At 52.4% G+C, this 10,625-nt stretch overlaps 3 protein-coding genes across 4 annotated transcripts in view; all 3 read right to left on the bottom strand.

Moving 5' to 3' along the window:
* The window catches only part of LOC112614639 (metallothionein-1E-like), a 13,029-nt gene extending 11,874 nt beyond the window's left edge, over positions 1–1,155 (bottom strand). The window contains exons 1-2 of the mRNA XM_025371350.1: positions 1,063–1,155; positions 484–549 (exon numbers count right to left, since the gene is read on the bottom strand). Of these exons, the coding sequence (XP_025227135.1) occupies positions 484–549; positions 1,063–1,090 (94 nt within the window). The 5' untranslated portion in view covers positions 1,091–1,155. The remainder of the gene's footprint in view (positions 1–483; positions 550–1,062) is intronic.
* Positions 1,156–2,362: 1,207 nt separating this feature from the next.
* Positions 2,363–4,072, bottom strand: LOC112614628 (metallothionein-1E). Of its 2 annotated transcripts, none has more exons than XM_025371337.1 (3): positions 3,600–4,072; positions 2,944–3,027; positions 2,363–2,597 (listed from the first exon to the last, which is right to left on the bottom strand). In XM_025371337.1, exons 1-3 carry the CDS (start codon positions 3,625–3,627, stop codon positions 2,506–2,508), a joined length of 204 nt encoding a protein of 67 aa, XP_025227122.1. In that variant the 5' UTR covers positions 3,628–4,072; the 3' UTR covers positions 2,363–2,505. The 2 variants fall into 2 exon arrangements, with proteins under 2 accessions (XP_025227122.1, XP_025227121.1); XM_025371336.1 differs by having other exon boundaries at positions 2,944–3,009.
* Positions 4,073–8,795: 4,723 nt separating this feature from the next.
* Positions 8,796–9,918, bottom strand: LOC112614637 (metallothionein-1). The gene is made up of 3 exons (XM_025371348.1): positions 9,891–9,918; positions 9,236–9,301; positions 8,796–8,887 (listed from the first exon to the last, which is right to left on the bottom strand). Exons 1-3 carry the CDS (start codon positions 9,916–9,918, stop codon positions 8,796–8,798), a joined length of 186 nt encoding a protein of 61 aa, XP_025227133.1.
* Positions 9,919–10,625: the final 707 nt, after the last annotated feature.

Here is a 10,625-nt window from a genome sequence, read left to right as displayed (position 1 = left end):
CCTGCCCTCAAACAGGCCTGGCTCAAGCTCTGTCCCCAGCCCCAGAGGACACTTAGTTCAGGATGGCATGCACTGTTGGAGATGGGCGATAAGTGGCAGATCTTTCCAGTGAGGGTCTTCTGTGAAAAGCTTCTTATCCACATCTGAGCCCCAGACCTGGCAGAAGGCTGGAGAGGCAGTGACTGGGGTTATCAAGGGCAAAGGAAGGCTGGCTCCCCAGAACCATACACTTAGGTGAGGAAAGTCCTTAGGTGTCATGTCTGTGCTTGGCAGGCTGGTGCACTCTCTTGGCCTTAGTTTGTCTATTTCAAGAAAGAAATTTGGGAATCAATCATGTCTAAAGATCTGGCTCTGATCCTGAATCAGTTGCTAGGGAAGGGGAGATGGGAAATTGACCACTGGCCTACTCCTGCCTGCTGAGCTCTGGGTTCCTGCCTCTGACTTGGCTCAGCCCCAGATTCCTGGAGATGGCCCCGCACTCACTCTTCTTGCAGGAGGTGCATTTGCACTCCTTGCACTTGCAGGAGCCAGAGCAGGTGCAGGAGCCACCTGCAAGGAAGAGGAAAAAAGTAGTAAATTTGATGCAGAAGATAACAGCAGTTGGTCAACAAATACTCCCAACTGAGTGCATTGCCAGGCCGGATAGATAGATAGCTCCTGTCCAACTCAGGGCACAATGAAGCCTGACCTTACTTCTATCCCTAGAGGTTAGGATGGGCTTTATGTCCTTAATCCTGAAAAGGCAACAACCCCTGACTAACCCCTGTCTCCCATCCACCCCAGGAACTGCACAGTGTACTGGGGCTCAGCCTAGCAGCCCCCGACTACCTGAGTGACATGGAGCAGGAGAATTATGAGCCTGAGTCCTCTTGCCTCTGAAATGGGAGGTATTAGAATAGGAATGTTCTGGGGGTGATGAAGGCGCTGAGAGGAAAAGCACTAGATCAATGAAATAAATGGCTCCACTTAGCTAGAACTCAAAAAACACCTCTATTCTTAGGGACGTCTATCCTGTATTGGGAAAATAGGTACCCTAAGAACCAGAAAGCCAGTATCCCCTACCAGTGGCACAGGAGCCGTTGGGGTCCATTTCGAGCCGCAGTGAGGCTGGAGATCCCACGCAAGAAGTTGAGAGGCTATAAGGCGCATGTGCAAGGCGTGATGGGGTACCACAGTCAGCGACTGCTTTTATATTCAGGGAAAGAGGGCCGGGCGCAAAGGCCCCGCCTCGCGCTTGTACCAGCCCTGCTAAGTCCGCCCCGCCAGCGGTCCTGGGCTGGGCTGTGCGCAGCGTAAGGGCCAGGCGCACAGGTCCCTCAGTTCTGCTCGGTGCGGACCCAGGGACCACCCCAATGCTTTGGCGCCCGCTCACGCGGCAATGGCTATCCGCCCGGGGTACGCGGCGTCCCCGAGGTCCTGGCTACCTTTCCCAGTTTCCCCGTGGTTGCCTTTCACTCTAGTCCCCGTGCATTCCAGGAACCCAGCCTTGGCGTCTAGGTAGTCTCCACCGCACCCCTCACGTCGTTTTCAGCTATGCCTGTCCCGAAGTCTGTGCAGCCACAGCCTCGTGCTCCGGTCCCCGAATTGGCTGAGTGCGGAGCCGGGAGCGTGAGGTAGAGAGCGAGCTGTGTGCAGAGCACCCGCCACCAATATGACTTTCGTTTCTCCTCGCCCTTGCCTTGCCTGTACCTGTCCACACCTAGGTTCCTGGGACTCGCTCCTCCCTACACAGCAACACGTGGAACACGCGTCGGCCTCTCTCTCCCGTCCACTAGCTTCGCCTGAGAGATGTGGGGGACGGTGCCTGGCTCTTTTAAACAGCCAGCTCTAGAGTGACCTAGCAGAGTGAGAGATCACTCTTCACCATGAGATGGCACCAAGCCATTCTTTAGGGATCTGTCCTCATGACCCCAAAGGCTCCCACCAGGCTCCACCTGCAATATTGGAAGTCACATTTCAACATGAGATTTGGCAGTGACAAGACATCCAAAGCCTAGCACCCTTGTAGGATTCAAGGAACTGGGGAGTTGAGTGCCAGCACTGTAGCCACTTTTAAGCCTCAAATCCAATGTGGATCTGAGGCTGGGCAGGAAAATCAGAAAATAAAAATGAGGGATGCAGTTTCTGTGCTACATTTGGCATGAGACGAAGCGATCGTGTATGGTCCCCACCCATATTGTGTGCACAGTGCAATCCCATTTTACAGAAGTGTAAACTCAGTGAAGTAATCTGGCTGGCCTGAAAGTCTTCACAATGTTAGTGGCTCACATTTCCATCCAGAGTCTGGTATCTAAACTCGCAGTTTAACCCCCTCCCCATTCCATTTTTTCCAAAACACACAAAGAAGACTAGAGTAAGATTCAAGTCAAAATTCTTTTATTGCCATTCACATATTTAATATAAAAAACAATGCAGAAAATGACTCAGGGTTATATTAAAAACAACAAAACCCTCCAGGTTGTGCAGGTTGCTCTATTTACAACTGGGAGCAGAGCTGTCCCCACATCAGGCACAGCAGCTGCACTTCTCCGACGCCCCTTTGCAGATGCAGCCCTGGGCACACTTGGCACAGCCCACGGGGCAGCAGGAGCAGCAGCCTGGGGAAGAAGGGGAGAGTGAGAGGTGGCAGTAGACTGGACCAGGCACCTCCCTGCCCCAATAGCAAGCCTGGCTCGAGCTCAGACACCAGACCCAGAGGATGCTTTTTTCGTCTGGCACAGCTCTATTCTGAAACCATAGGGGGTACAGTTGGGGTTTGTGTCCCAAGAGAAACACGCTTCCCTGCTCCTTCTGAACTCAGGGCAGAAAGCCTGGAGAGGGAATGAAATGGCAACGAGGGCAAAGAAATCCCAGTTCCCCAGAAGGATGCACTCACTGGCAGCCTTGGGTTCCCTCCCAACCTTAGCCACAGCCCCAGATTCCTGGAGATGGCCCCTCACTCACTCTTCTTGCAGGAGGTGCATTTGCACTCTTTGCACTTGCAGGAGCCAGCGCAGGTGCAGGAGACACCTGCAAGGAAGAGAAAAACTCAGTGGGCAGTAAGTGAGATGCAGAAGGTGCAGCAGTGGATCAATGAGTCTCCAGTGCCCCCTCCTCTGTGCAAGGCCAGTCCTCAGAGTTCCTTCCCCCCTCAGGACAGAGGAACAGAAGCCCCATGCCCTCCTCCCTCACGCTGGGAAGGGCAAGCACCCTCCTGTTTCACCCCACCAGGAAGGTCCCAGCTGCACACCCCACCCAGGAATACTGAGATTGCGAGCCACAACCTTCTGTCCCGGAATCCTGAAGACTCTATGCGTCTAGCCCCCTCTCCACACTGATTTCTCAGAGCCTGGAGAACACTGGGGCCCAGCCAGCAGGACCCTGACCAACTAGATGACATGGAACAGGACTGCCCTGCGCCTCAGTATCCTTAACTCTGACTTAGAGGCCCAGGGAGGAGGGCAGTGCTCTCAGGGGCGTGATCAGGTAGAAAGCACCTAAGGAAGTAAAGGAGCCCCCTTCGGCTCCGAACCTAAAATGCGACCTCCTCAAACCCAGAGACCCTCTGCACTGGGGCTGGAAAATAGGAAACCCAGGGCGCAGAATCGGGCTTCTCTTACCAGTGGCGCAGGAGCAGTTGGGGTCCATTTCGAGTCGCGGTAAGGCTGGTGATCTCAAGCGAGAAATGTAGAGACGGCAAGGCGCACGTGGACGGCGAGGTGGAGCGCCACAGCCTGCTGCTGCTTTTATGCTCACGGGAGGGGGCCGGGCGCAGAGGCCCTGTCCCGCGCTTGCACCCGCCCCTCTGGGTTCGCGCCGCCCGCGGTCCTGGGCTGGGCTGTGCGCAGCAGTAGGGCCGGGGGCACCATCCCTGGAGCTCCGCTGGGACGCGCGTCGGGACCGCCCCTTTGTCCCGCGTTCGCATGGGAGGCGCTGTGCGTCCGGCGGTACGGGGTGTCCCGGAGGTCCTGGCCGCCTTTTCCAGTTTCCGCGAAGTTGCCTTCTACCCTCCTCCCCGCGCTTTCCGGGACCCCAGCTTTGGCGTTGCGGGCGTCTCCACCCCACCCCTCGCCCCGCCGTTTTCAGCTGGGCCTGTCCCGGAGTCCGGGTGCCGCCCTCCTGCTCCAGTCCGGGTACTGGCTGAGTAAGGAGCTGGGAGTTGGCGGTAGCGAGGGATTTGTGTGTAGAGCACCCGCCACCGAAGTGGCTTTCTTTTCTCCTCGCCTCCCGCCTTGCCTCTCCCTTTCCACACCGCGGTCCCTCGGACCCGCTCCTCCGTACACAGCAACACGGGGAACACGGGTCGGCCTCTATCTCTCCCGTCCATTCTCCTCGCCTGAGAGGATTTGGGGGCACATTTGTCCAGGTCCTCCTTTGCAAATAAGTTCCATGCTCCCCACAGCCTAGCCGGCCACCCCCACAGCCGGCTGGCAGTTCTGGACATGTGGGATGTCCCCAAAGAGAGATGACTTCAGATGATATGCAGACCCTGATTTAAATTAAAAAGTAAGATGGGAAAGGTGGCAGGAAGCTGTAGTGGCAGCTGCTTAGGAGGCTGAGGCAGGAGGATCACCTGAGCCCAGGAGTTCGAGTCCAGCCTAGTCCACACAGGGAGTCAATGTCTCTAAAATAATAAAATTAAAAAGCAAGACATCCAGTTATTTCTCTTCAGTATAACTGACTATTGCATGACATTGAGTCTACACCAGTCCCTTTCTAATCACTTTCATTCTTTGACTCCTCACAGCAATCCTAAAGGAAAATACTAGTTATGAATCCGTTTTGCTAATCACAGGACTACAAAGGAAATGTCCAAGTAACTGACTGGTCGTCACAGAGGTAAACAGTTGTGCACTGATTTAAATCCAGCCAGCCTCTTAAAGGAAAGTGACTATGATCTAGTCTTCCTTTGGCCCAGGTATGTGGTCAACACTTCTCTATTGCTGGAAATCTTCTAAACAACAGGGACAGGCACCTTGGCCCCCACCTGTAATCCCAGCCCTTAGGAAGGCCGAGGCGGATGAATCACCTGAGATCAGGAGTTCGAGACCAGCCTGGCTAACATGGCGAAACCCTGTCTCCACTAAAAATACAAAAATTATCCTGGCATGGTAGCGGTCGCCTGTAATCCCAGCTACTGGGGAGGCTTAGGCAGGAAAATCGCTTCAACCTGGGAGGCAGAAGTGGCAGGTTGGGCCATTGTACTCCAGCTGGCTGACAGGGGTAAAACTCTATATCAAAAACAAACAAACAAAAAACAAACCAAAAACCCTCAAATAAACAACAGGAAGCTACCAGCTTTACGAAGGACAGTGGCAAAAGCTATCCATAAGTGTAACACGCACACACTTACACATACACGCACAATAATTTGGGGCTGTCTTCCATGTGTGAGACAAGATCGAATTTCATTTTCTCAGGTTGAAAATAATTTGCTTTTCCTAAAAATATATTTAATAAGTATTGATCATTTCAACGTAAAGTATTAACTAAAAGATGGTGCAGGTGGTAACAGAAATGGCCGTCATTCTTCTGTATCTGACATGAAGCAAGAATCTTCCTCATGGCTTTATAACCCTAGTGTTGATTACAATTTTATGGGAACACTGAATGGCTCTCTTTAGACCACAGGACGTGCTGGTGTGGTAGATGAGGGTACACAGCTGAGCACCTCCAGACCTTTGTGTGCAAATAAATAAATATCCCCTATGCTCCATAAAATGAACAAAAAAAGCAATAGCTAATATTGTAGACCACCCACCCCTTGTACCATTCTAAGTTCCTTATATGTATTAAATCCTTTAATCCTATAAGCCAGAGGTTAGTATTATACCCCTTGTACAGTGGAGGAGACTGAACCACAGAGAGGTTGTGCCATGCAGCTAAAGGTAACAGAGGTGGGATTTGCACTTATCCATGCTGACGGCAGCATCATACACTCACCCACCACCCTCTGCAAGTCACATGAAAGATAAGGACACCGAAAATCTAGCAGAGAGGCAGCAATAGGAAGTGCACTCTGTGGACAGTCATGCACAGCTCTGTGGCCTCTCTGGGCTTCACTTCTCATCTGTCAAGCCAAGAGCAACATTCATCCATCCCAAAGAGTCTTTGTATCTTTGAACTGAGATAGGCCAGATTTAGCATCCAGTGGCATCATAATCTACCAGCTGTGGCCAGGGCCACAGATCAGGTGTAGCATAGGTTCATTCATCCCTTCATTTCTGAGCTATATGATATTTGGTATGTTACTTAACTAATCTGGAAGACAACATAAGCACTCCAGGCCCTGCATATTTGCTGTCCCAGTCTTGAGGCCTGTGGCTGTCGTTCCTGAGGTCATGTGATCAGATGATATGAAGGATGGAAACGGATTTTATGTCTGCTCAAAGGCGGGGGCAGCATCTTATTGAAAAGCATTTTCTGTAGAAGGTCACCCACACTCCTCCTGGCAGGGTCAGCTTGGTTGCAATTCCATTCCCAGCATCCAATCCACACCAATGCTTTCAAACCCATAAGGTTTCTCTTAGCTTTGGGATTTAACAGGATTCATTTTCCAAAAAAAACAGTGTATAGAGAATGATCATAACTGCTATTATTTATTAAACCCTAGCCAGGGGCCAGACCATGTTGTCATTTAATCGCTGCTTTGAGATATAATCTGGTTTCTACAAATAAGGATCTGGAGGTTCAGAGAGTTTAAGTGATGCAGTCAGGCCACACAGCCAGTACATGGTGAGGTGGGCTGTGAACCAGGACTGCCTGACACCAAAACCTGTGCCCTAGGCGCAGGCTGCCTTCTGAAGTCTCCTCTTCACAGGGAAGCAGTGGGCAAGCGTGCTCCTGACCTCCAGGACAGAAGGATCATCTTCCTTTTTGATTGAACATCAAATAGCGTTTCCTCCACATAGCCAGGGGAACTCATCACTGGTTTTAATTACAAGTCAGCCAGGGCCTTACTCCTTCCTACCGAGCACCACTGCTTCCTCCAAACTGCAGAATCCGCCGTCATTCCTGCATGGGCGGGCATGAAGTATTCCATGTGGAACCCATGATCACACACACTTCATTTTGCCAGGGACATGCCGGGCATGTCCTTCCATATTCCCAGTCACTTTACTGGTTGGAAGTAGTCAAGGGCTGCAATTTGAAAGAAGGGCAAATTCAGCCTGAGTTTGGGAGGAATTTCCAAAAATGCAGAGCCCAGTCACAACAGGGAACTCTCAGGGGTCAGTGAGTGTCTTGTCAGTGACACTGGGCAGACCAAGCTGGATGGTTCCTTGTGGGGATGTGCTGGGCAGTGCCGCTCAAGGTGTGAGAGCCACACACTGGGGCCAGTTTGCTGTTTCCTTTCTTTTCTTGTTTTGGGACGAGTCTCAGTTGCCCAGGCTGGACTGTAGTGGCACAATCGTGGTGCACCACAACCTCTGCCTCCGGGGTTCAAGCAACTCTTATGCCTCAGCCTCCTGAGTGGCTGGGATTACAGACGCATGCCATCATGACCGATTTATTTTTTGTATTTTTAGTAGAGATGATGTTTCATCATGTTGCCCAGACTGGTCTTCAACTGCTAGTCTCAAGTTATCCACCCACCTTGGCCTCCCAAAGCGCTGGGTTTATAGGCCTGAGCCACTATACCTGGTCTAGTGTGCTGTTTCTGGTCTGCAATGCACATCATCATATGTTCAAAGTTTGTACATCTTTCATTTTCTTATTATTTCTTTATGGATTTATTGAATTTTTTCCCATTGGATCTAAAAAATGGGTTTTGTTTTTGGTGTTTTATTTCATTATCTCCATAGTCGATACTATTACATTTACCAAGGTTTAAGTCTGTGATGGATAGGAAATAAAAACTGTCCTTCACTAAAGTGTTTGAAAAGCCCCATTGTGCTAGCCTGTTTGCATTGCTCTAATGGAATCCTTAAGACTAGGTAATTTATAAAGAAAAGAAGTTTGTTTTGATTTCTGCTTCTGCAGGCTGTGCAGAGTGTGGTGCAGGCATCTGCTTCTGATGAGGGCCGCAGGAAGCCTGCAATCCTGGCAGAAGACCAAGGGGGAGCAAGTACATCACATGGAGAGACAGGAAGAAAGAGGGAGCAGGGGACAGTGCCTGGCTCTTTTAAACAGCCAGCTCTGCAGTGACCTACCAGAGTAAGAGATCACACTTCACTATGGGATGGCACCAAGCCATTCTTTAGGGATCTGTCCTCATGACCCCAAAAGCTCCCACTTGGCCTCACCTGCAATATTGGAAGTCAGATTTGAACATGAGATTTGGCAGTGACAAAACATGCAAATCAGAGCACCGTTGAAGGATTCAAGGAACTGAGGAGTTGAGTACCAGCACTGTAGCCACTTTTAAGCCTCAAATCCAATGTGAATCTGAGGTTGGGCAGGAAAATCAGAAAATAAAAATGAGGGATGCAGTTTCTGTGCTACATTTGACATGAGACTGGAAGCGATCGTGTATGGTCCCCACCCATATTGTGTGCACAGTGCAATCGCATTTTACAGAAGTGTAAACTCAGTGAGGTATCCTGGCTGGGCTGAAAGTGTTCACATTATTAGTGGCTCACATTTCCATCCAGAGCCTGGTCTCTAAACTTGTGGTTTAACCCCCACCCCAGTCCATTTTTTCCAAGACACACAAAGAAGAACAGAGTAAGATTCAAGTCAAAATCCTTTTATTGCCATTCACATATTTAATATAAAAAGAAATAAAGAAAATGGCTCAGGGTTATATTAAAAACGACAAAAACTTCTAGGTTATTCAGGTTGCTGTATTTACATCTGGGAGCAGAGCTGTCCCCACATCAGGCACAACAGTTGCACTTCTCCGACGCCCCTTTGCAGACACAGCCCTGGGCACACTTGGCACAGCCCACGGGGCAGCAGGAGCAGCAGCCTGGGGAAGAAGGGGAGAGTGAGAGGTGGCAGTAGACTGGACCAGGCACCTCCCTGTTCCAATAGCAAGCCTGGCTTGAGCTCAGACGCCAGACCCAGAGGATGCTTTTTTCGTGTGGCACAGCTCTGTTCTGAAACCACAGATGGTACAGTTGGGGTTTGTGTCCCAAGAGAAAAATGCTTCCCTGCCCCATCTGAACTCAGGGCAGAAAGCATGGAGAGGGAATGACATGGCCAACAGGGGCAAAAGGAAGCCCAGTTCCCCAGAAGCAGGCACTCAGGGCCAGCCTTGAGTTCCCTCCCAACCTTAGCCACAGCCCCAGATTCCTGGAGATGGCCCCGCACTCACTCTTCTTGCAGGAGGTGCATTTGCACTCTTTGCACTTGCAGGAGCCGGCGCACGTGCAGGAGATACCTGCAAGGAAGAGAAAAAGGCAGTGGGCAGTGAGTGAGATACAGAAGGTACAGCAGTGGGTCAATGAGTCTCCAGTGCCCCCTCCTCTGTGCAGGGCCAGCCCTCAGAGCTCCTTTCCCACTCAGGACAGAGGAACAGAACCCCATGTCCTCTCCACTAACGCTGGGAAGGGCAAGCACCCTCCTGTTTCACCCCACCAGGAAGGTCCCAGCTGCACACCCCAGCCAGGAATACTGAGACTGCGAGCCACAACCTTCTGTCCTGAACCCTGAAGACTCAGTGTCTCTAGCCCCCCATCCACCCTGATTGCTCAGAGCCTGGAGGAGAACACTGGGGCCCAGCCAGCAGGACCCTGACCAACTGGGTGATGTGGAGCAGGACTGCCTTGTGCCTCAGTATCCTTAACTCTGACTTAGAGGTCCAGCGGGGAGGGCAGTGCTCTCAGGTGCGTGATCAGCAAGAACGCACCTAAGGAAGTAAAGTCCCCTTCTGCTCAGAACTTAAAAATGCGACCTCCTAAAACCCAGAGACCTTCTGTACTGGGGCTGGGAAACGGGAATCCCAGGACACAGAGTAGGGCTTCTCTTACCAGTGGCGCAGGAGCAGTTGGGGTCCATTTCGAGCGACGGTAAGGCTGGAGATCTCAAGCGACAAATGAGCAGACGGCCAGGCGCTGGTGAACGGCGTGGTGGAGCCCCACAGCCTGCGGCAGCTTTTATGTTCACGCTAGGGGTCGGGCGCAGAAGCCCTGCACCTTGCTTGCTCCCGCCCCGCCGTGTTTGTGCCGCCCGCAATCCTGGGCTGGGCTGTGCGCAGCAGAAGGGCCGGGGGCACTACCCACTGAGCTCTGCTCGGGGCGCGCCGCGGGACCGCCCCTTGGGCGTCGGTTCGCGCAGGAGGGGCTGTGCGCCCGGCTGTGCGCTGTGTCCCCGAGGTCCTGGGCGCCTTTCCCAGTTTCTCCCAAGTTGCCTTCCACCCTCCTCCCCGCGCGTTCCGGGACCCCAGCTTTGGCGTCGCGGGCGTCTCCACCCCGCCCCTCGCCCCGCCGTTTTCAGCTGGGCCTGTCCCGGAGTCCGGGTGCAGCCCTCCTGCTCCCGTCCCCGGATCGGCTGAGTGCGGAGCGGGGAGCGGGCGGTAGGGAGCGAGTTGTATGCAGAACACCAGCCACCGATGTGACTTTCGTTTCTCCTAGCCCTCGCCTTGCCTGTCCCTGTCCACACCGCGGTCCCTCGGACCGCCTCCTCCGTACACAGCAACACGGGGAACACAGGTCGGCCTCTCTCTCCCGTCCATTCTCCTCGCCTGAGAGGATGTGTGGGCACAT

Source organism: Theropithecus gelada, chromosome 20 (genome assembly GCF_003255815.1).
Source record: "Theropithecus gelada isolate Dixy chromosome 20, Tgel_1.0, whole genome shotgun sequence".
Lineage (NCBI taxonomy): Eukaryota > Metazoa > Chordata > Mammalia > Primates > Cercopithecidae > Theropithecus > Theropithecus gelada.
This window is presented reverse-complemented; position numbering and strand designations above follow the sequence as displayed.